Genomic DNA, 24,425 nt, shown 5'->3' on the forward strand with positions numbered 1-24,425 from the left:
GGTGTGGAGAAGAGTAAAGGAGGGTTAGATTATAAAAAAAATGGCCCAAGGTCTGAACATCTTATGTAGAACTGTTCAATCCATCATTCAAAAATGACCTACCAAGACATGGCCGTCCACAGAAACTAACATCCCAAGAAGGAGAACACTAATGAGAGAAGAGCAGCAAGGCCCATGGTCACTGAAGAAGGCACAGAGATCACAGCTCAGGGGGAGAATCTTTCCACAGGACAATTATTAGTTGTATACTCCATAAAATCTGACCTTAATGGAAGAGTGGCAAAAAGACAGACATTTTTGAAAGCCATAAGAAGACCCATTTGCAGAGGACACAGCGAGTATGTGGAAAAAGGTGCTATGGTAAGAAGAGACCAGAGTAGGACTCTATGGTGGACACAGTGTGTTGTGGAAAACAATAACCCTGCACATCACCCTGAAAGCACCATCCCCACAGTCATACATGGCGGAGGCAGCATCCTGCTGTGGGGAGGATTTTTTTCAGCAGGGGCTGGGAAGCTGGTCAGAGATGATGGGAAGATGTATGGAGCTAAATACAGGGCAATTCTGAAGGAAAACTAACACTGCACAATGCACATCACCCTGAAAACACCATCCCCACAGTCACACATGGTGGAGGCAGCATCCTGCTGTGGAGAGAAATGTCTCTTCAGCAGGGGTAGGAAAGCTGTCAGAGATGATGGGAAGATGGATGGACCTAAATACAGGGAAATTCTGGATCCTGGAGGAAACGAAACACTACATATTACCCTGAAAACACCATCCCAACAGTCATACATGGTGGAGGCAGCATCCTGCTGTGGGGAGGCTTTTCTTCAGCAGGGGCAGGGAAGTTGGTCAGTCTCACTGGGCGAGAGCGAGTGTGCAAAGAAGAAGAGGAAAATGTCACATCTAGATGAGCAAAGCTGGAGAAACTGACCTCAAATGATAGAGAAAGGTGGTCCTACAAAGTAGTGACTCAAGGGGCTGAATACTAAAGCAAGACAGAAAGGTGGTCCTACAAATTATAGACTACAGGCGGGCTGAATACAAATGCACCTCACAATTTTCAGATTTACTTGTTACATTGGGCGCCTTCGGTTTTAGTGATGGCACATGGTGGGTTGGGGGCTCGACTACAGACTTTGCACCGGAGCCAAGATACCACCTAAGAAAATAATTGGCAATTTTTTGGTTTTGGATTTAGCTCTGGACCGAACCAATGGAGGGACCACCTCCGGCCTTCCCAGCGCCTTCACATGTTCGCGCAGCAGCACAAGCACAAGCTTCCAGTCTACAAGAGCAGCCGGATTTCCTTCCGGAATCATGACTACAGTGTTTCTGACCTCGGTGAGTCCTCTTGGCGCCCCTGTGATGCCCCCGATGCCGTTGACTCCACTTGTTGACTCGTGTACCCCTTTCTATAGAGGACGGTAAATTCCCTAATCCCCATCTGGGTCCCCTGGAGGAGCGCCTCGCCCTACACGTCCTGCGGACACAAGCGCTGGTGCCGGAACATATCGAGACGAGGGCCCTGTACAGCCCCCTGCAGCCTGACATAGAGCAGGTAAGGGGGGGGCAGGACGCAGATGGAGGCGACCTTATTGTAACAGTCACCAGGATGAAAGGCAGCGGTTCTCTCCCCGCGGCTGATAAGAGGACGTTGAGCGCCGCGGTCAGGTGCACGGGCACCACATCTGTTACACTCCCCACGCCTCCGGATTTTACAAGCATCTGTGCAGATTTATTGGCCTCTCACAATTTCTAATATTTTCTTCCACCTTCTTATTACACAATGTTTTCATTCCTTCTTACCCAAGTGCAAAAATAACAGAATATAAATGTCAGCTCTGGAGGAAAATCTCCAGCCGGGGGTCCGGGAGGGGCAAGGGTGGACGCCATTACCTGCTCTATCCTGAGGTCAGAGATGGTGTCATGGCGAGAGGACTTGTCTGCTCATTTCACCATGTCCATTTCTGCACCATTATACTATCCTCCAGAGCTGCATTCATAATTCTGAAGGACAGAAAAGGAAAATCTACAGTTCACTCTGCTCATTGGTAAACTGATGAAGGAGAAATAGAAAAGATATATCTGTGAAAAGGTAGCTGATAGTGACTGCACCAGCAGAATAGTGAGTGCAGCTCTGGAGTATAACTCAGGATCAGTAATGTAATGTACAGTATGTACACAGTGATTACACCAGCAGAATAGTGAGTGCAGCTCTGGAGTATAATACAGGAGGTAACTCAGGATCAGTAATGTAATGTATGTATACAGTGACTACAGCAGCAGAATAGTGAGTACAGCTCTGGAGTATAATACAGGAGGTAACTCAGGATCAGTAATGTAATGTATGTACACAGTGACTGCACCAGCAGAATAGTGAGTGCAGCTCTGGAGTATAATACAGGAGGTAACTCAGGATCAGTAATGTATGTACACAGTGACTGCACCAGCAGAATAGTGAGTGCAGCTCTGGAGTATAATACAGGAGGTAACTCAGGATCAGTAATGTATGTACACAGTGACTACAGCAGCAGAATAGTGAGTACAGCTCTGGAGTATAATACAGGAGGTAACTCAGGATCAGTAATGTAATGTATGTACACAGTGACTGCACCAGCAGAATAGTGAGTACAGCTCTGGAGTATAATACAGGAGGTAACTCAGGATCAGTAATGTATGTACACCGTGACTGCACCAGCAGAATAGTGAGTGCAGCTCTGGAGTATAATACAGGAGGTAACTCAGGATCAGTAATGTAATGTATGTATACAGTGACTGCACCAGCAGAATAGTGAGTGCAGCTCTGAAGTATAATACAGGAGGTAACTCAGGATCAGTAATGTATGTACACAGTGACTGCACCAGCAGAATAGTGAGTGCAGCTCTGGAGTATAATACAGGAGGTAACTCAGGATCTGTAATGTAATGTATGTACACAGTGACTGCACCAGCAGAATAGTGAGTGCAGCTCTGGAGTATAATACAGGAGGTAACTCAGGATCAGTAATGTAATGTATGTACACAGTGACTGCACCAGCAGAATAGTGAGTGCAGCTCTGGAGTATAATACAGGAGGTAACTCAAGATCAGTAATGTAATGTATGTACACAGTGACTGCACCAGCAGAATAGTGAGTGCAGCTCTGGAGTATAATACAGGAGATAACTCAGGATCTGTAATCTAATGTATGTACACAGTGACTGCACCAGCAGAATAGTGAGTGCAGCTCTGGAGTATAATACAGGAGGTAACTCAAGATCAGTAATGTAATGTATGTACACAGTGACTGCACCAGCAGAATAGTGAGTGCAGCTCTGGAGTATAATACAGGAGATAACTCAGGATCTGTAATCTAATGTATGTACACAGTGACTGCACCAGCAGAATAGTGAGTGCAGCTCTGGAGTATAATACAGGAGATAACTCAGGATCTGTAATGTAATGTATGTACACAGTGACTGCACCAGCAGAATAGTGAGTGCAGCTCTGGAGTATAATACAGGAGATAACTCAGGATCTGTAATCTAATGTATGTACACAGTGACTGCACCAGCAGAATAGTGAGTGCAGCTCTGGAGTATAATACAGGAGGTAATTCAGGATCAGTAATGTAATGTATGTACACAGTGACTGCACCAGCAGAATAGTGATGCAGCTCTGGAGTATAATACAGGAGGTAATTCAGGATCAGTACGGAGCATTAGTTGTGCAGATCCTGCAGATTGTGTTTCTTCCTTATTTTTGTAGTATGTTATAGATTATTTATTCTTATTTCTACACTTTCTTTCCCCCTTTTTTGCTGAATGTCGCTGCTATTTTATTTATTTCCATGTTATCAGTTGTGATTAGTGTTGAGCCACCCCCCTAGTGTTCGAGTTCGGTTCGGTTCGTCGATCGGCGGCTCCATTCGACGAACGTTCGACGAACTCCTTCGGACCCCACTGAAAACAATGGCAGGCAAACACATAAAAACACATTATACATGTACACATACTGTTAATAAACATTGCCATTATACTTACAGGTCCCCGCGACGCGTCCTGCACTCTGTCTCCCTCTGATTTTCCTTCCGATAATCGCTGCGCCCTCCCGGTAACCAGCATTGATGATAGGACCTTCCGTGACGTCAAAATAGCATGTGACCAGTCACGTGTCTGTTATCTCATTGGCTACAGACTGGTCACATGGCTAGACGTCATGCTAGGTCCTGTCAGTGCATCTCTCCGGTACGCGGTGCTCGTTCCAGCATCTCCGTGTACCAGCGAGATGCTCTGGCACATGGTCGGCTCCCCGTTCCTGCATATAGGCGCTCTTTACAGAGTCAGCCCACATGCAAGGACTGGATGCCACAGCCGGTGAATAACGGACATCACCGTTGCTATAGCAACCCGCCTGTCAGCGGTGACGTTACCGCTTACAGCCCGCAGCCTCTGCTCACTCACTGAGTGATTAGACTGCACGGGAGCAGCAGCGTCTTCCTCCCATGCAGTGCTGTCTGATGTAGCAGAGCTGCATGGGTTGAAAGAGAAAGAAGACAGAAGGCCAGGATCATGGAGGGGTGAGAGGGAGTAATAAACATGGAGTCTCTAAGTGTGTCTGTGTATTTATTTCTATTGAACTTTTTTTTCTCTGTGTGGTGTCTTTTTTTTAACCCTTTATTGGAGATTCTTAATGTCCGGGTCAAATTTGAATGACATTAAGAATCTATGACTTAATACTAGCTAGTAAAACAAAGCTAGTATTAACCCATTATTACCCAGCGACCCACCCGGCTTCAGGGCAGTTGGAAGAGTTGGATACAGTGCCAGATGATGGCGCTTCTATGAAAGCGCCATTTTCTGGGGTGGCTGCAGACTGCAGTTCGCAGCAGAGGGGCCCAGAAAGCTCGGGCCAACCTGTGCTGCGGATTCCAATCCCCAGCTGCCTCGTTGTACCTGGCTGGACACAAAAATGGGGCAAAGCCCATGTTGTTTTTTTTATTAATTCATGAAATTCATGAAATAATTAAAAAAAAGGCTTCCCTATATTTTTAGTTCCCAGCCGGGTACAAATAGGCAGCTGGGGGTTGGGGGCAGCCGTACCTGCCTGCTGTACCTAGTAGAAAGAGAGAAAGAGAGAGAAAGAGAAAAAAAGAGAGAGAGAGAAAAAGAGAGAGAGAGAAAAAGAGAGTGAGGAAGAAAGAGAGAAAGGGAGAGAAAAAGAAAGAAAGAAAGAAAAAGAGAGAAAAGGAGAAAGAGAGAGGGAGGGAGAAAGAGAAAGAGAGAGAGAGAAAAAGAGAGAGAGAAAAAGAGAGAGAGAAAAAAGTGAGAAAAAGAGAGAACAAGAGAGAGAGAAAAAGAGAGAGCGAGAGAGAGGAGTGAGAGAGAAGATAGAGAGAGGAGAGAGAGAGAGAGAAGAGAGCAATGCAGCCTCATTCCATGAACTGCTCCAATTTTAGAGGTGTGTCCCGCGGCTCACAGCTGATGTCTGGCTCCTCCCCTCAGTGCATAATTAAATTAAATTATAATTATAAATAAATAATAATTATAATTTAAAATGAAAAATAAATTATTTTTTTTACCAGAGCAGCCGGGACTTGAGCTCGTGAACTAATGCTCCTTAGGCAGTAGCTCTAACCATTGAGCCACTGCCTCTAATGAGGAGCAGACGAAGATTTGTTAATCTTGACCTCTGCATTGCAGAGTGAATTCTCTGGTGACAGGGCGGCTCACTTCAGGTGCTGCATGGAGAGGACATAGAGCGCTCGTGTTCTACGAGGATTCCTGTCATCTTCATGTAGCAGAGCTGACAGTGTCGTGTGGATTACTTCGGACCTGGATTGTTGTTTGGGGATTAATAAAGAGGTAAATGAGTGGGTTTTTGTCTTTTATTCCAAATAAAGGATTTTTCGCTGTGTGTGTTTATTTACTTTCACTTACAGGTTAATCATGGAAGGTATCTCGGGGAGACGCCTGCTATGATTAACCCCGTTATTACCCCGATTGCCACCACACCAGGGCAATTCGGTATGAGCTGGGTAGAGTCCCGGGACTGTCGCATCTAGTGGATGCGGCAATTCCCGGCGGCTGCTGGCTGATATTGTTAGGGTGGTGGGCTCCCCATAACGTGGCGCTCCCCATCCTGACAATACCAGCCTCCAGCCATGTGGCCTTATCCTGGCTGGTATGAAAATTGGGGGGAACCGCAGGTTTTTTGTTTTTTTTTAATTATTTAATTATTTATTTTACTGCATTTTATAGACCTGCCCGCCGGCGGCTGTGATTGGTTGCAGTGAGACAGCTGTCACTCATCGTGGGGGCGTGTCTGACTGCAACCAATCATGGGCGCCGGTGGGCGGGGAAAGCAGGGAATACCTGATTGAATAATGAAGCGGCAGCCATTTTTTAAAAGAGGAAAAGCCGCCGGAGATTTGTGACAGCCGTGCAGCGCCGCGCCCGTGATCGGTGAGTAGGAAAGAGAGAGGGATTGTGTTGGGGACACAGGACGCATGCAAATACACAACGTGCGCACATAGCCTTACTGTGAAAAGCCACGCTTTTGGTGATCGAACCGTTATCGAACGGTAACTCGAACTGCCGAACTTGAAGCAAATCGTTCGAGTTCGTCGAACGACTCGAACGTCGCCCAAAATCACTAGAATTTGAAATTGGCGAACCTCGAACATCGCTCAACTCTAGTTGTGATATTTTTTTTCTTTTCCCCACTTTCCTTACAATGTCTTCTTTGCATTTGTAGGGCAAGCTACAGATGTGGGTGGACTTATTTCCCAAGTCTTTTGGACCCCCGGGCCCGCCATTTAATATAACACCCAGAAAAGCAAAACGGTAAGATCTAAGTGTTCTGTTCAGGGGCGCCTGATGCTTCCATCATAGTGTTGGGAATTAAGTGTCATGGAGAAAACACTGCTACGGTACATTGTAGAAACCGTAATGTAACAGTGTGAACAGGGCTTGAGAATTACTAAGGCAGGAGAATCATGGGGGGAATATCCGGTGGGGATTATCCGCCTGCCTGGGGGGAGCGGAAGAGTAAACCATCCAGGGGGACAATTACCGCCATCTCTCAGGTCAAACCCGCTGCACATGAGGCTCGCTTCTTTACCGGTGTAGCTCTGACCGGAGAGGTTAGATTTTTACTGTTGACGAGGGCTTTACTTCACATGGCAATGCTCAGATAGGATCCAGCTGAGACGATTTCATAAGGAGATAGTGAAGGGTCGTGAGAGAAGGAGTGCGGAATCGGTGGAAACCATATGAGAACATTGCACAATCAGTGTAATATGTAACCATCTTGTAAAACGCCATGTGTCATGTTCAGCCTCATCCACTGCCGGTGCCACTGTCTTCTCATGTGTATGGTAACCAGCTGTCTTCAAAGAGGTCGGATATCAGAGGAGAGGTCTTTCCAGAGTACATGCACTCACTATGACCCAGTCTTCAGCACACCCTGTGCACAATATCCTTCCACTGATCCGAGCAGTCAATCCAATCACAGTTTTTGCAATAAACCAATGTGTCAAAATCAATATAATTAGCTGAACACAACTAATATAACAAGTGGTTTCTCCAAATTCATTACAAAATGTCACACTAACTACGGGAATCTCCAAATTATTCACCTCCTCATGATAAGCTTCTTTAGTGTCCCTATTGCTGTTATGACCTACTGGTCCTCTGGCTGTTATGACCTGGTGTTCCTCTGGCTGTTATGACCTGCTGCTCCTCTGGCTGTTATGACCTGGTGTTCCTCTGGGTGTTATGACCTGCTGTTCCTCTGACTGTTATGACCTGCTGCTCCTCTGGCTGTTATGACCTGGTGTTCCTCTGGGTGTTATGACCTGCTGTTCCTCTGGCTGTTATGACCTGCTGTTCCTCTGGTTGCTATGGCCTGCTACCCCTCTGGCTGCTATGATCTGTTGTTCCTGTTGTTCCTCTTGCTGTTATGACCTGCTCTTACTCTTGCTGCTATGATCTGATGTTCCCCTGGCTGTTATGACCTGCTTTTCCTCTGGCTGTTATGACCTGCTGTTCCTTTTGCTGCTATGACCTGCTGTTCCTCTTGCTGTTATGACCTGCGGTTCCTCTTGCTGCTATGACCTGCTGTTCCTCTAACTGTTATGACCTGCTGTCCTTCATGCTGTTATGACCTGCTTTTTTTCTTGCTGCTATGACCTGTTGCTCCTCTGACTGTTATGACCTGTTGTTCCCCTGGCTGTGATGACCTTCTGTTCCTCTTGCTGTTATGACAGTAAAGAATGGTGGCAGCCTGGTGCTTTCTACAGTGAAGCATAATGGCACAGTGATATCTTGGCTTGATGATTCCTACAGTCAAGCACTGTGGGGGCTCGGTGATTCCTACAGTGCAGCATGGCAGGAGTTTGCTAATTCTTGCAGTGAAGCATGATGGGGGCTCTGTGATTCCTACAGTGAAACATGGTGGGGACTCGGCGATTCCTACACTGAAGCATGGTGGAGGCTTGGTGATTCATACAGTAAAGCATGGTGGGAGCTCTGTGATTCTTACATTGAAGCATGGTAGCAGCCTGGAGCTTTCTACAGTGAAGCATGGGGACTCAGTGATCTCTACAGTGAAGCATGGTGGGAGTTCAGTGAAGCCTACAGTGAAGCAGGTTGGGGGCCTACTGATTCCTATAGTGAAGCATGGTGCGAGCTAGGGGATTCCTACAGTGAAGCATGGTGCGAGCTTGGTGATTCCTACAGTGAAGCATGGTACGAGCTTGGTGATTCCTACAGTGAAGCATGGTGGGGGCTTCACAGTTTGAAAAGTTTTTATGTGTCTGAATTCTCTCATAAATTACAGTGCAGCCTGTTGCTCACTGTTAGTGTTTTTGCCTTGCAATCTCTGTCACCAAATTTAACACAATACACACAATAGCTGAATACACTTTTAAATGGATCTTTGCCTTGATAAGACTGTTGTACTTACTGATAAAATCCATGTCGGAATGTCTGTGTAATCCTTTGAGAAAGATTCCCTGCATCATTAAAATGATCATTTTATGAGTGCATGAATGTCTGGATTATATCTGGATTATACAGCCATTCTGACATGGATTCTCATTGTCAGTACATCAGCCTCATTGGGTCTAGGAGATGTATTTATTAATGTGTACCGCTTATATTGTGATATCTTATGACAGATTTACCTGTAAAGAACTATCTTTTTTTGTATACTCAGCGGCACTTTTTATGAGATCTTACAACGCTCCTTCCCGTTGTGTGACCGCTGGCGTGTAGCGCAGGTGTTGAGTCCGGTCATTGGGGAGTTTTTGGGCCATTTTTCGTCGTGACCTCGATTCTTCACCTTATCCATCAGTGTTTTTCTTAATGTCTCCTCCCCTCAGGTTCTTCTTGCGTTGTATCATTTGGAACACGAAAGACGTGATCCTGGATGATGTGAGCGTCACCGGAGAGAAGATGAGCGACATCTATGTGAAGAGGTGAGGAGCCGTGCGCATAAGGCCCGGTATCCGCTATAATATCACATAAAGAGGACTTCTTATTTCATGAATGAACATAAAAAAGAGCAACTTTGTAATAAATCTTATCTGAGAATTCCTCTTCTTTCTCCACCAAGACGTCTCACTATTCTCAAGGCCCTAAATTCTGTATTCAGTGAAGACGGAACATTGCATTACTGAGATTGGAGAGGACAGTTGGTGCTGATAAGATTCTATGTTCACAGCATGGGGGAGGAGCTAGAAGCAGGAGGAGGAGCTAGAAGCAGAGCTCCTCCCCTTCCATGCTACATAGAACCTTATAAGAACCAAGTGTCATCTCCTATCTCAGTAATGTAATGTTCCGTCTTCCTTGAATACAGATTTTACTTGTTTTGTGAGACCTTTGAGAATAGTGATCAGCCCTGGAGCAGAAGAACTGGATTTCTTTGAAAGAACAGGTTTTCCTGTGTAACCTGGGAGCAGCAAGATGTGGGGGCAGAGACCGATTCCATTGATTTGTCACTCACTTTGCTGTGTGCTCTTGGTTCAATGAAATCAGTGTTTTATCAGCAGGAGATTATCACTATTAGACTAGGTGTTTCATGCGTTGTATAACCCCGCCACCCCACCACTGATTGGCAGATTTCTGCCTATGTGCAGTGTACAGAGAAAACTACCAATCATTATTATGGGCGGGGTTATACAGAGTGATGTAGCCAGGTGTATACAGAGTGGTGTGAGCGGGGTGTATACAGAGTGGTGTGAGTGGGGTTATACAGGGTAGTGTGGGCAGGGTTATACAGAGTGATGTAGGGGCAATGGTTATACAGTGGTGTGTGCGTGGCTATACACTATACAGAGTATTGTGGGAGGGGCTATACAGAGTGGTGGGGTAGGGTCATCCAGTGATGTGGGGGGTTATACAGAGTGGTGTGATTGGGGTTATACAGGGTAGTGTGGGCAGGGTTATACAGAGTGATGTAGGGGCAATGGTTATACAGAGTGGTGAGAGTGGGGTTATACAGAGTGGTGAGAGTGGGGTTATACAGAGTGGTGTGAGTGGGGTTATACAGAGTGGTGAGAGTGGGGTTATACAGAGTGGTGAGAGTGGGGTTATACAGAGTGGTGAGAGTGGGGTTATACAGAGTGGTGTGGGCAGGGTTATACAGAGTGATGTAGGGGCAATGGTTATACAGAGTGGTGAGAGTGGGGTTATACAGAGTGGTGTGAGTGGGGTTATACAGAGTGGTGTGAGTGGGGTTATACAGAGTGGTGAGAGTGGGGTTATACAGAGTGGTGAGAGTGGGGTTATACAGAGTGGTGAGAGTGGGGTTATACAGAGTGGTGAGAGTGGGGTTATACAGAGTGGTGAGAGTGGGGTTATACAGAGTGGTGAGAGTGGGGTTATACAGAGTGGTGAGAGTGGGGTTATACAGAGTGGTGAGAGTGGGGTTATACAGAGTGGTGAGAGTGGGGTTATACAGAGTGATGTAGGGGCAATGGTTATACAGAGTGGTGAGAGTGGGGTTATACAGAGTGGTGTGAGTGGGGTTATACAGAGTGGTGTGGGCAGGGTTATACAGAGTGATGTAGGGGCAATGGTTATACAGAGTGGTGAGAGTGGGGTTATACAGAGTGGTGTGAGTGGGGTTATACAGAGTGGTGTGGGCAGGGTTATACAGAGTGATGTAGGGGCAATGGTTATACAGAGTGGTGAGAGTGGGGTTATACAGAGTGGTGAGAGTGGGGTTATACAGAGTGGTGAGAGTGGGGTTATACAGAGTGGTGAGAGTGGGGTTATACAGAGTGGTGAGAGTGGGGTTATACAGAGTGGTGTGGGCAGGGTTATACAGAGTGATGTAGGGGCAATGGTTATACAGAGTGGTGAGAGTGGGGTTATACAGAGTGGTGAGAGTGGGGTTATACAGAGTGGTGAGAGTGGGGTTATACAGAGTGGTGTGGGCAGGGTTATACAGAGTGATGTAGGGGCAATGGTTATACAGAGTGGTGAGAGTGAGGTTATACAGAGTGGTGTGGGCAGGGTTATACAGAGTGATGTAGGGGCAATGGTTATACAGAGTGGTGAGAGTGGGGTTATACAGAGTGGTGTGGGCAGGGTTATACAGAGTGATGTAGGGGCAATGGTTATACAGAGTGGTGAGAGTGGGGTTATACAGAGTGGTGAGAGTGGGGTTATACAGAGTGGTGAGAGTGGGGTTATACAGAGTGGTGAGAGTGGGGTTATACAGAGTGGTGAGAGTGGGGTTATACAGAGTGGTGAGAGTGGGGTTATACAGAGTGGTGAGAGTGGGGTTATACAGAGTGGTGTGGGCAGGGTTATACAGAGTGATGTAGGGGCAATGGTTATACAGAGTGGTGAGAGTGGGGTTATACAGGGTAGTGTGGGCAGGGTTATACAGAGTGATGTAGGGGCAATGGTTATACAGTGGTGTGGGCGTGGCTATACACTATACAGAGTATTGTGGGAGGGGCTATACAGAGTGGTGGGGTAGGGTTATCCAGTGATGTGGGGGGTTATACAGAGTGGTGTGGGCGGAGCTATATATAGTATTGTGGGTGGGGTTATACAGAGTGATGTGGGCGAGGTTGTACAGAGTGGTGTGGGTGGGGTAATACAATTGTGTTGAAGAGGTTATACAGTTGTGTGGGTAGGGTTATACAGAATGGTACGGGCAGGGTTATACAGGTGTGAGCAGGGTTATACAGTGATGTGGGCGGGGGTTATACCGTGGTGTGGGCGGGGTTATATGGTGGTGTGGGCGGGGTTATACAGTGGTGTGGGCGGAGCTATATATAGTATTGTGGGCGAGGTTGTACAGAGTGGTTGGGTGGGGTAATACAATTGTGTTGAAGAGATTATACAGTGGTGTGGGCGGGGTTATACAGAATGGTACGGGCAGGGTTATACAGGTGTCAACAGGGTTATACAGTAATGTGGGCGGGGGTTATACCATGGTGTGGGCGGGGTTATATGGTGGTGTGGGCGGGGGTTATACAGTGGTGTGGGCGGAGCTATATATAGTATTGTGGGCGAGGTTGTACAGAGTGGTTGGGTGGGGTAATACAATTGTGTTGAAGAGATTATACAGTGGTGTGGGCGGGGTTATACAGAATGGTACGGGCAGGGTTATACAGGTGTCAGCAGGGTTATACAGTAATGTGGGCGGGGGTTATACCGTGGTGTGGGCGGGGTTATATGGTGGTGTGGGCGGGGGTTATACAGTGGTGTGGGCGGAGCTATATACAGTATTGTGGGCGAGGTTGTACAGAGTGGTGTCGGTGGGGTTATACAATTGTGTTGAAGAGGTTATACAGTGGTGTGGGCGGGGTTATACAGAATGGTATGGGCAGGGTTATACAGGTGTCAGCAGGGTTATACAGTAATGTGGGCGGGGGTTATACCGTGGTGTGGGCGGGGTTATATGGTGGTGTGGGCGGGGGTTATACAGTGGTGTGGGCGGAGCTATATACAGTATTGTGGGCGAGGTTGTACAGAGTGGTGTCGGTGGGGTTATACAATTGTGTTGAAGAGGTTATACAGTGGTGTGGGCGGGGTTATACAGAATGGTACGGGCAGGGTTATACAGGTGTGAGCGGGGTTATACAGTGATTTGGGCAGGGTTATACAGTAATGTGAGCGAGGTTATACCGTGGTGTGGGCGGGGTTATATGGTGGTGTGGGCGGGGGTTATACAGTGGTGTGGGTGGAGTTATACGATGGTGTGGGTGGGGTTATTCACGGGGGTGGTGTGGGCGTGGTTATTCAGCTGTGAAAACTGTGATTGTATCGCAACTGCTGCACCCAGTAATCTAAGTGATACATCGCTGGAATCAGGGTCTCTGCCTCTACATCATGATGGGATAGCAAAACCCGGTGTCAGGTTCCCTTTAAAGCACAACTTCCTTTTATGTTTTGCCCCTGAATGACGTAGTTGTTTGGTAATGTAATAGTCTTATTTTTTGTGCCAGATAAGGCCCAGTACCACCAATGGGACAATCTCCATTGATTGCATTGAGCAGCAGGATACAATGTCTCCCCGATCTGCGGCTCAATAGCAATCATTTCCTATGACCACTGGAGCAGCAGAGCTGGGGGTAACCTCCGGGGGGCGCTCCGGCTGTGAGCTCTGCACATATGGGCTTGTGTATATATGGCTGTATCCGCACTGTGCCGGTGTAGGTGCTGCTCGTACAGATCTCACATAAAGTAATGCCTTTGTCCCGGTGACATGTTGTGCGCGTTGTACAAATATACTTCCTCGGGAGGTAATCGCGGCTGTCCTGTTCTCCTTCTCCTAGCTGGCTGATCGGCCACGAAGAAAATAAACAGAAAACAGATGTGCACTACAGGTCTATGGGAGGCGAGGGGAATTTTAACTGGCGCTTCGTGTTCCCGTTTGATTATCTTCCTGCGGAGCAGGTCTGCTCAGTGTCTAAGAAGGTAAGAGCGGCCCAGAAGCGAGCACAAAGCCCGGCTGTCTGCCGGAACGCGGATCTGTACCAGGGAGCATCATCGCGGTGCACCCACAGGGGCCGCTAAATACATGGATGGGGCTTCCTGAATGACTTCATCCTAGTGAGGCCCCAAAATATTATCATAGTAAGGAAGTTCTGCTCATCCGGAGACACCTAAACTGGAGTAAGAGGAATTGGGCTTCAATTAGAAGGAAAATCTCACTCGTGCCTTCTATAGAAGGTAGCTCCTCTGTAACCCTTTAGGGAGTCCAACTATATGACCATGGATAGGAGATAAGCCCTGCGCCCATCTACAGGCAGCTGTTGTGGGGGTTTGCCCCTCATTGTTGCAGTGGAGATTGTGCCGTTGACTTAGCTTTTCGGGAAGTGCTGGCACTCCATAAGGAGACCGGCTAAGTATGACAGAATCAAAAATGATCTAATTAGTTCTCTCCTTGAAGGAAAATGTTACTCATGCCACCTATAGAAGGCAGCCCCTCTGTAAGCCGGTGTCTAACCCTTTAGAGAACCCAACTATATGGCCATGGATAGGAGAAAAGCCCTACGCCCATCTACAGGCAGCTGTTGTGGGGGTTTGCCCCTCATCATTGCAGTGGACGTTGTGCCGTTGACTTAGCTTTTCGGGAAGTGCTGGCACTCCATAAGGAGACCGGCTAAGTATGACATAATCAAAAATGATCTAATTAGTTCTCTCCTGGAAGGAAAATGTCACTCGTGCCACCTATAGAAGGCAGCTCCTCTGTAAGCCGGTGTCTAACCCTTTAGGGAGCCCAACTATATGGTCATGGATAGGAGATAAGCCCTACGCCCATCTACAGGCAGCTGTTGTGGGGGTTTGCCCCTCATCATTGCAGTGGACGTTGTGCCCTTGACTTAGCTTTTCGGGAAGTGCTGGCACTCCATAAGGAGTCCGGCTAAGTATGACATCATCAAAAATGATCTAATTAGTTGTCTCCTAGAAGGAAAATCTCACTTGTGCCACCTATAGAAGGTAGTTCCTCAGTAAGCCAGTGTCTAACCCTTTATAGAGTTCTGCTATATGGCCAGGGATATGAGACAAGCCTGGCCTGCATCTATAGGCAGATGTTGCAGGGGCTTGTCCCTCATCGATGTAGTGAAAGAGATGTCCTTGACATCGTTTTTCGGGAAATTCTGGCATCCCATAAGGAGATCGGCTAAGTATGGAGTCATCAAAAATTATCTAATTAGTTCTTTCCTGGAAGGAAAATGTCACTAGTCCAATCTACTAGGTAGGTAGCTCCTCTGTAAGCCGGTATCTAACCCTTTAGGGAGCCCAACTTAATGGCCAGGGATATGAGATAAGGCTGACACCCATCTACAGGCAGCTGCTGCCCCTCATCGTTGTAGTGGAAGAGATGCCCTTGACTCCTTATGGAGTGCCAGCAATTCCTGAAAAGCTACGTCACGGGCATCTCTTCCACTACAATGATGAAGGAAAAGCCCCTGCAACAGCTGCCTGTAGATGGGCGTTGGGTTTCTCTTCTATCCTCGGCCGTTTAGTTGGGCTCCTCAAAGGGTTAGACATCGGCTTACAGAGGAGCTACCTAATGCCTTCCAGGAGAGAACTAATTAGATAATTTTTGATGACTCCATACTTAGCCAATCTGCTTATGGAGTGCCAGCACTTTCCGAAAGGCTAAGTATGGAGACATCAAGAATGATCTAAGTAGTTCTCTCCTGGAAGGAAAATCTCACTAATCCAATCTCCAAGGTAGGAGATTGGCTCCTCTGTAAGCCAGTGTCTAACGGTTTAGGGAGCCCAAGTATATGGATATGGATAGGAGACAAGCCCTACAGGCAGCTGTTGCAGGGACTTGCCCCTTATTGTTGCAGTGGAATTTGTGCTCTTGATATAGCTTTTGGGGAAGTGCTGGTACTCCATAAGTAGAGCGGCTAAGTACAGAGTTGTCAAAAATTATCTAATTAGTTCTCTCCTGGAAGGAAAATTTCACCGTTAACGCACTGCGCTATTCTCCATAGACTTGTATGGACGACGCACTGCAACGCAAGTGTCAGCGTTGCATCCGCTGGACGACGCAGCTTCGTTATTTTGACGCTGCGCCGGGTGGGAGGAACTTAGCATGTAACTTTTTTTGAGCAGCGCAATCCGTAGGATTTCACTGCGCATGCCCTCTCTGGCTCCCTGCGCCCGTAACCAAGGTAAATATCGAGTAACCAAGCAAAGTGCTTTGCCGATATTTACCCTCGCTACGTGTGCAGGGAGCCCGACACTTCCCCGCTTGGCTCCGCCCCCTCCCGCACTCCACTCCGCATGTATGTACACACACACACACACACACACACGCACATACACACATACATATACATACGCACACTCACCTGTCCTCAGCGCCATTGCCCCGCTCGGCTCCACCCACTCCTCACTCTGCCCCCCGCACACATTCTCGGCGGCTGAGCGATCAGCTGATCACCCAGCGGCCGGCTACGGGGAGCGATCAGCTGATCACCCGGCGGCCGGCTACTGGGAACGATCAGCTGATCACCCAGTGGCCGGCTACGGGGAGCGATCAGCTGATCACCCGGTGACCGGCTACTGGGAGTGATCAGCTGATCACCCAGCGGCCGGTTACGGGGAGCGATCAGCTGATCACCCGGCGGCTGGCTACTGGGAGCGATCAGCTGATCACCCAGCGGCCGGCTACGGGGAGCGATCAGCTGATCACCCGGTGACCGGCTACTGGGAGTGATCAGCTGATCACCCGGCGGCCGGTTACGGGGAGCGATCAGCTGATCACCCGGCGGCTGGCTACTGGGAGCGATCAGCTGATCACCCAGCGGCCGGCTACGGGGAGCGATCAGCTGATCACCCGGTGACCGGCTACTGGGAGCGATCAGCTGATCACCCAGTGGCCGGTTACGGGGAGCGATCAGCTGATCACCCGGCGGCTGGCTACTGGGAGCGATCAGCTGATCACCCAGCGGCCGGCTACGGGGAGCGATCAGCTGATCGTTCACAATAGTCTGCCGCCGGTAAACTGTAAAAAAAAAAAAAATCAAAACGGATTCCATTGTTTTGCAGCATCCGTTGCATCCGTTGTGCCACTATATGCAACACATCCGTTGCATCCGTTACACAACGCAATGCAACGGATACCGTTCAACGCAAGTGTGAAATTAGCCTAAGTATGGAGTTCTACTTCATGGGAAAAACTAGGTTATCAGCCAAGTCAGACCACCATTTACAGGCAGCTGTTTCAGGTACTTGAGCAGATCAGGATTAGAGGGGTTGAATGAGATGCTCTTCATGCCGTTTTAGGGGGACAGGGGGCAGCTGACCAGGCAGTATTATTGGTAATAGTCTATGGAAGCATTATGCAACCTAGTTCTCTCCAACAAGGAAAAATTTCACTAATCCAATCTTCAAGGTAGCTTAGCTCCTCTGTAAACTAGTGTCTAACCCTTTAGGGAGCCCAACTATATAGCCAGAGATAGGAGACCAGCTAAGTATGGAGTCCAACTGGTAAACCTTCATGAGAAAGACATGCAAATCTGTTCCCTCCTAGAAGAAAAATCTCACCAGTATTACCTACAGGAGAGGACTACTTTGACCCCTAACAAGTTGTACAACATGATCAGGGTTATCAGCCACGTCAGACCACCATTTAGCTGTTTCAGGTACTTGACTAGATCAGGATTAGCAGATCAGGATTACTTGGCTGAATGAGATGCTCTTGATGCAGTTTTAGGGAGACAGGGGGCAGCCGAGCAGGCAGAATTATTGGTGATGCTCTATGGGAACATTATGCAAATTATTTCGTCTACAAGAAGGGAAATCTCAATAGACAAGGTAGGTAGCTCTTCTGTAAGCCATTGTCTAACCCTTTAAAGAGCTCTGCTACATGGCCAGCGATATGAGACAATCCCGGCACCCATCTACAGGCAGCTGTTTCGGGGACTTCATTGTTGACCCTGACATAGCTTTTCGGGAAGTGCTGGCACTCCATAATGGGACCAGCTAAGTATGGAGTCATCAAAAATGATCTAAATGTTTCTCTCCTGGAAGAAGAATAAAATTCAAGGGCTGCAAAGTCTAAAGGCGACATTAGAAAAAAGACTCCCCAATTTATCCGGCTTGGGCCAAATATCTAGTGTATGAGGGCCCTTTCTTTGGCACAAGAGTCTTCCTGTCTATGCCACACAGACTTGTCCACATGAAATAATCCCTACAAAGAGACCGTTCTTCCTACGGTGGTTGCTTCTTATACTGTCACTCCCCAATGTCTATCTTCTTTGACATTTTTGTGCCACCGTATGTAAAAGTTCCTTTAAAGACATTTTCCAGGCACAGTTTCCTTTAAAAACATTTCTCCTTATATCAGTAGGTAGGTTTGCAGTTTAGAATTTATCACGTTTGCTTTTTGCTCCCTGGATTCGGACCCCGGTCACATTCATGATTTGTCTTTATCCCTGTTCAAAAACTGCACTTGCAGAAACCTCCGCTGCGCATGCGCAACGTGCCGTCCAAGTATGTGACTCATGTCTGTCTCCCACAGGAACATTTTTGGAGCGTGGACAAGACGGAGAATAAAATCCCCCCAAACCTTATCCTGCAGATATGGGACAATGACAAATTCTCTTTTGATGACTATTTGGGTAAGAAACAGTAATACGGGCGATGATATAACTGACGGATGAAGCCGGAGCACCAGACTCCATGCCAAGGGGCAGATAGATTCTGTTAACACAGAAAACCTTTTCTTAATACAGACAATGTTTCAGCCTCCCTGTGGCTCTTCCTTGTGTCCATTAGCATGTGTCCTGCTTTTCAATGCAGTGAAGACATATTTGATCATCGGCATTGAGTTTGATTCCATTTGACATTGAAGGCTTGGTGGTGCCTCTTTAAGACTCCGTGAAGGACACCATTAAAATGATGGCAATATTTCCGAGCTTCTTAGAAAAATGTGCAAGTTAGGCCTCTTTCAAATGCCTCTTTACTGTGTTGAAACCTATAGGCTGTCCTCCTCCTCCTTCTTCTTTCTAGAGGAGAGCTACCATAGTCTTAAAAGGGTTGAATCAAGATTGCAAAAATATCGCTCAGGATTCCACTTCTGAGACCCTCATCGATCATGAAAAAGGAGGTGCCCGACCTCAATGGTGTGGCTATTGCACCAGTCAGGGTCTCCAGGACTATCTCACGTAGCATTGTCTGTCCTGTAGACAATGCATGGAGGAGTAGTGGACATACTGTATTTGCTAGGCTCTACTCAACCAGTGGACCCAGAATCACGATTGGGACTCCCGTTGAGTGGACAACAACTTAGCTTTTCTGGGAATCTTGGTACCTCTTCTACCATCAACTTTTTTACCATAATTTTTGGAGTGGTGGGCAGAGACTTGTCTAGTCATTTGATGAAGTTTGAGAAGAAGGACCGAACCACATAAGATGAGGCCATATGGAGGTGGGAAATGAAATATTGGAAAGGATCCGGGTCCCCTTGTAGTGTAGAGTATTTCCGGAGAGTAATGTGGTTGTCTTAGGACCTCTACTTTTCCATTTGAGTTTACTATAGACTGGAGAAGTTACTAATTTGGCCATAAATAGGTTAAATGAAAGAAGAAACATGCTATGAATTCAGTATACGGAGGCCATCTTGCTTTTTTCACTCCTCTATAAGGAGGGCAGGGGTGTTTTGATCTCATGCCCTTTCATCTGCCGTCTCTCAGAGAATGGAAGCGATTGTGCTCCGCATGCGAAGCCCATTACACGGCGTTCCAGTATGACATCAGGAGCCCGGTTTACTTTACCGCTGGGCAGAGGAGAGGGCTGTGTGATTGAGCGAGGCTCCGGAGGCACACAACGTGTGGCTTTTGCTGACAGAAGCTCCTTTAATGGCTCGGCCAACTTTTCTTACGCTATGACCGCTGCCTACCATGAAAAAGACAGGCATTTTTATGGGAAGCCGTGCCGACGGGATCCAGCACACATCTGGTTTATGTAGAGCAGCTTATGTGAAGTTGCTTTGAGATTGAACCAAGAAATCAGCGCAGGAACAATATCAAATGTTAATTCCGAGCTAAAGTGATTGTAATTGAGGTTTCTCTAAACAATGGCATCACCGCTCACCCTCGCTGCCTGCTTCCCTTTTATCGTTTCCTGAGCCAGAGCAACGTCCGGGCGCCGGAGCTGCATTCTGCTGGAGAGGAGTAGCGGGATAAAGGTGATGAGCAGAGGGTGGACATAGTGTGGGGGGCCCAGAGAGAGATTTATAGTAGGGCCACTCACCTGGTGCCACCGCAACCTCCTAACTTCCATACTGGAGACTATTCGGTATTCCTCCACGCTTTTGTCTTTGCACAAATCAAATCTTATAAGACAGAAGGTGTTGGGACCATCTCTGGCCTTTGGGCTTGAGTGACTCATGGTCATTTTTCGCACCTACGTTCATTCTCAGGCTGCTTTTACACTGTACATTGGATATGCATTATGTATCGGTATCTTTCCTGACCGGCACCTCCGATGGATGTCAAATGTTGGTCATAGGCTTCAGTATGGAAATAAAGCTGCATGTTACACTATACCATACACCAAGAAAAGAGAGAGACAGGTGTACTCTAGCTCAACAAAGACCATCTTGGTAAATAGGTGTCTAGGGATACATTTTGCTCATGCACTAGAAGCCTTTTAAGCACTGGACACTGCGCACACCTTGTAATTTCACCTCAGTGATTTCCTGAAAAGCTTATGTAAGGGGGTGGTGAACCAAATATGCTTTCCCTTAACATTCTGCAGTACTTGTAAGTTCATACAGCCATCTGCTGGTTGGATTGGACAGGCAGTAATGGAAGAACAGTGATTGTCTTTCTAAAAAGGAAGCGTTTGAAGGGGATGCTGGGTCAGGTGAAAGTTGTGGCGCAGTTGTTAAATAAAAAAGGCCAGGGAAGAGAAGACGGGGGGAGCACCGAAGGCAAAACATCGAGAGCCAGACTTCGCAGGTCAAGCATTGAAGACCAAACATCGAGAGACAAACTCTTCAGGTGAATCACTGAAGACCATTCATGGAGAATCAGACTTCCAAGGTCAAGCACCAAAGACCAATCATTGACAGCCAGATTTTCCACGTCAAGCACTGAAGACCAAACATCGAGAGCCAGACTTTCTAGGTCAAGTACCGAAGACCAAATAATCAAGAGCCAGATTTTACAGTTAAAGCACCAAAGACCAAACACAGAGTGTCAGACTTCCCACATCAAGCACCAAAGACTAAACAGCAAGAGCCAGACTTGCCAGGTAAAGCACCGAAGACCAAACACCGAGAGCCATACTTTACAGGCTAAGCACCGGAGACCAAACATCGAAAGCCAGACTTAGCAGGTCAAGCACCGAAAATCAGATATCAAGTGTCAGACCTCGCAGGTCAATCACCAAAGACCAAACAGTGAGAGCTAGACTTGCTGGTTAAAGCACCGAAGACCAAACACTGAGAGCCACACTTTACAGGCTAAACACCGGAGACCAAATATCAAGAGCCAGACTTTACAGGCTAAGCACCAGAGACCAAACATCGAAAGCCAGACTTAGTAGGTCAAGCAACGAAAATCAGACATCGAGAGCCAAAATTCCCAGGTCAAGCATTGAAGACTAAACATCAAAAGCCAGACTTCGCAGGGAAAACAATGAAGACCAAACATCGAGAGCCAAACTTTGCAGGTCAAGCACCAAAGAACGAACATTGAGAGCAAAACTTCGCAGGTCAAGCACCAAAGACCACACACTGGTCACTGAATACTGGAGACAGAAGCTCCGAGTGAACCAGGGATCTATTTTCTGTTTGAACATATGGTACCAATTGAGGAAAGTTGCTAACTGAATTGGACTTGTGCCTTGGAGAATTGTACTGTATTTATCACTGCTAACTCTTTATTTCTGTTAATAAATCATTGTGTACATCATTGTGATTCATAACTGAGTTGCCTTTACTGAGCTGTTGCATCTTGGATCTGTTCGCATTTATGCCTACTTGGGTTCTATACACGTTGTAATACTGTACGTTGGTGACCTACTGGAAAGACATAGATCTCTTTTTATCTGTTTAGGTTCTCTACAGCTGGATCTGAACCAGATGCCGAAACCTGCCAAAACGGCTGAAAAATGCAACTTGGACCTGCTGGATGAGTCCATTTCTGCTGGAAAACTTGTTTCTATCTTTGAGCAGAAGACCGTGAAGGGCTGGTGGCCATGTGCGGGTCTGGACGGAGACCAAAAGATCCTTGCTGTAAGGATTTCTAAGGGGGTCGTCTAGTTTGGAAAACCCTTTTTTCTATCCTATGTTTGTGAATACTGAATTAATGAAAGAAGAGGACCCTTTTATTGTATATCCAGAGCAGAGAGAGACTGGTGAGAGGCTGGAAGGAGCATATCTCGCTCTGGAGGACCCAACAGCATAATTCTTTATTTTTTATTGAACATTTGCCACCAGGTTCTTCAGCAGATCTCTATTGATCACTGGGGGTTCTGGGTTTAGGACACTGTGTTATCATCTTATAATAGGCAGACCCTTATAAAGTTGAAATTATCTAGAGTTGACAACCCCTTTAAATATATTTTTAGTGAACCCACAGCATTCTGGTAGTCAAATCGATAACCTCAGGCTTTCTGTGATTATTATTGTCCAGGATGAGAATCACTGTTATTCCCAACTTGGCATTTATGGCATATTCTCAAGTCATAATATACGGTAATATGCCCAGTTTTTGCAACCAGTGGCCACCTCACCAGGTAGGATGCAGGTCCTGGAGGAGGGACTTACATTTACTAAATATTTATGTCTTAACTTATGCAAAATACCCCTAAATCAGCCATCATGTGCAGGGAAAGATGTGGGCTCAGCATGCGGGCCCGCATCAAAGGCAGGGACAAAACATATGGCACAAATATATATGATATCGTGAAGGGATTAAAAAAATGGAAGGACAGTTGAGGGAGATGTTGTGTAACAAAGAGTCCATGAGGGCAGTGAAGACCAAACTAATGCTCCATACCCCGAGAGATGACCCTAAGCACTTGATGGCATATCGGTCATTATTTTTAGTTAACTGATACCTGAACTGATACACAATAATCAAAAAGTCCTCCAGATATTGTAGAGCAGGGTGAGGGGTCCATAATCTAGAGGTTGTCTTATGTATTCTCTTGATATCTTCTGATCTTCTGCCACCATTTATATTCATCATTGTCTTTCAGGGAAAGATAGAAATGACTTTAGAGATCATCAATGAGCAAGAGAACGAGGAGCGGCCAGCTGGGCATGGCCGAGAAGAACCAAATATGAACCCCAAGCTGGAGGAGCCCAAGTAAGATTAATCACTTCTCTGATCTATGAAGCCCTACGGCACCTTCAAACTGGGAATGGTGTTGGTCAAAGATTGGCTATCACCTCGAGTCTAATCTTCTTTATCCAATGGGGGTGATCTATTAAACATCTCCAATGCTGCAGAGGCAAAGCTTCCTCTGCTAGCAGTAGGTAAGAGGACTTAGTTAGTTTTCACGGCACAACACGTAGATGCCCTGTAAGTCATTTTCGAGCACATAAATATAAAAAGTGATTTCTGCCACAATTGCCATCCATTTGTATGATGCCTATTTTGGTGGTCATATCCAGACGTAAAAATATAGACACCTTTTTGGCAGTCATGTTAAGACATCAACCTGTAAACACTTTTTCTTACCAGTCATGTCTAGACATCAAACAGTAGGCACCTTTTTTGGCAGTCATGCCTATATATCCATCTGTAGACGGCTTCTTTTTTTTAGCAGTCATTCCTAGACATCAATCTGTAGACTTTTTTTTTGGAGTTCATGCCTAGACATCCATCTATAGAGAATATTTTTGTCAGTCATGCCTAGACATTCATCTGTACACACCTTTTTTGAGTTTAATGCCTAGACATCCATCTGTAGATGCTGTTTTTGGTGATTATAACTAGACATCCATGTGTCTACACTTTTTTTGGCGGTCATGCGTAAACATCTATTTGTGGACACCGTTTTTGGTGGTCATGTCTAGATTTCAATCTGTAGGCAACTTCTTTTTTGGCAGTCTGTTTAGACATCGACCTGTAGACACCTTTTTCAGAAGTTATGTCCAGACACCAAACAGTTGGCACCTTCTTTGGCAGTCATGCCTAGCTATGTAGACTTCTTCTTTGGCAGCCATGCCTAGACATCCATCTATAGACACCATTTTTGTCAGTCATGTATAGACATCCATCTGTACACACGTTTTTTGGAGTTCATGCCTAGACATCCATCTGTAGACATCGTATTTGGTGGTCTTATCTAAACATCCATGTGTTTACACTTTTTTTTGATAGTCATGCCTAGACATCCGTCTGTAGACACCGTTTTTGGTGGTGATACCTAGACATCAATCTGTAGACACCTTTTTTGGTGGTGATGTCTAGACATAATAATAATATG

General features: G+C 46.6%; 1 protein-coding gene across 7 annotated transcripts in view; it reads left to right on the forward strand.

Moving 5' to 3' along the window:
- The window catches only part of DYSF (dysferlin), a 423,810-nt gene that overhangs the window by 391,342 nt on the left and 8,043 nt on the right, over nucleotides 1-24,425 (forward strand). For all 7 annotated transcript variants that reach the window (XM_075346129.1, XM_075346154.1, XM_075346146.1 and 4 more), the window contains 8 exons: nucleotides 1,205-1,347; nucleotides 1,425-1,564; nucleotides 6,742-6,830; nucleotides 9,371-9,466; nucleotides 13,787-13,928; nucleotides 18,499-18,598; nucleotides 22,043-22,221; nucleotides 23,190-23,299. In XM_075346129.1, coding sequence (XP_075202244.1) covers nucleotides 1,205-1,347; nucleotides 1,425-1,564; nucleotides 6,742-6,830; nucleotides 9,371-9,466; nucleotides 13,787-13,928; nucleotides 18,499-18,598; nucleotides 22,043-22,221; nucleotides 23,190-23,299 — 999 coding nt within the window. The remainder of the gene's footprint in view (nucleotides 1-1,204; nucleotides 1,348-1,424; nucleotides 1,565-6,741; nucleotides 6,831-9,370; nucleotides 9,467-13,786; nucleotides 13,929-18,498; nucleotides 18,599-22,042; nucleotides 22,222-23,189; nucleotides 23,300-24,425) is intronic.

Source organism: Anomaloglossus baeobatrachus, chromosome 1 (assembly GCF_048569485.1).
Source record: "Anomaloglossus baeobatrachus isolate aAnoBae1 chromosome 1, aAnoBae1.hap1, whole genome shotgun sequence".
Lineage (NCBI taxonomy): Eukaryota > Metazoa > Chordata > Amphibia > Anura > Aromobatidae > Anomaloglossus > Anomaloglossus baeobatrachus.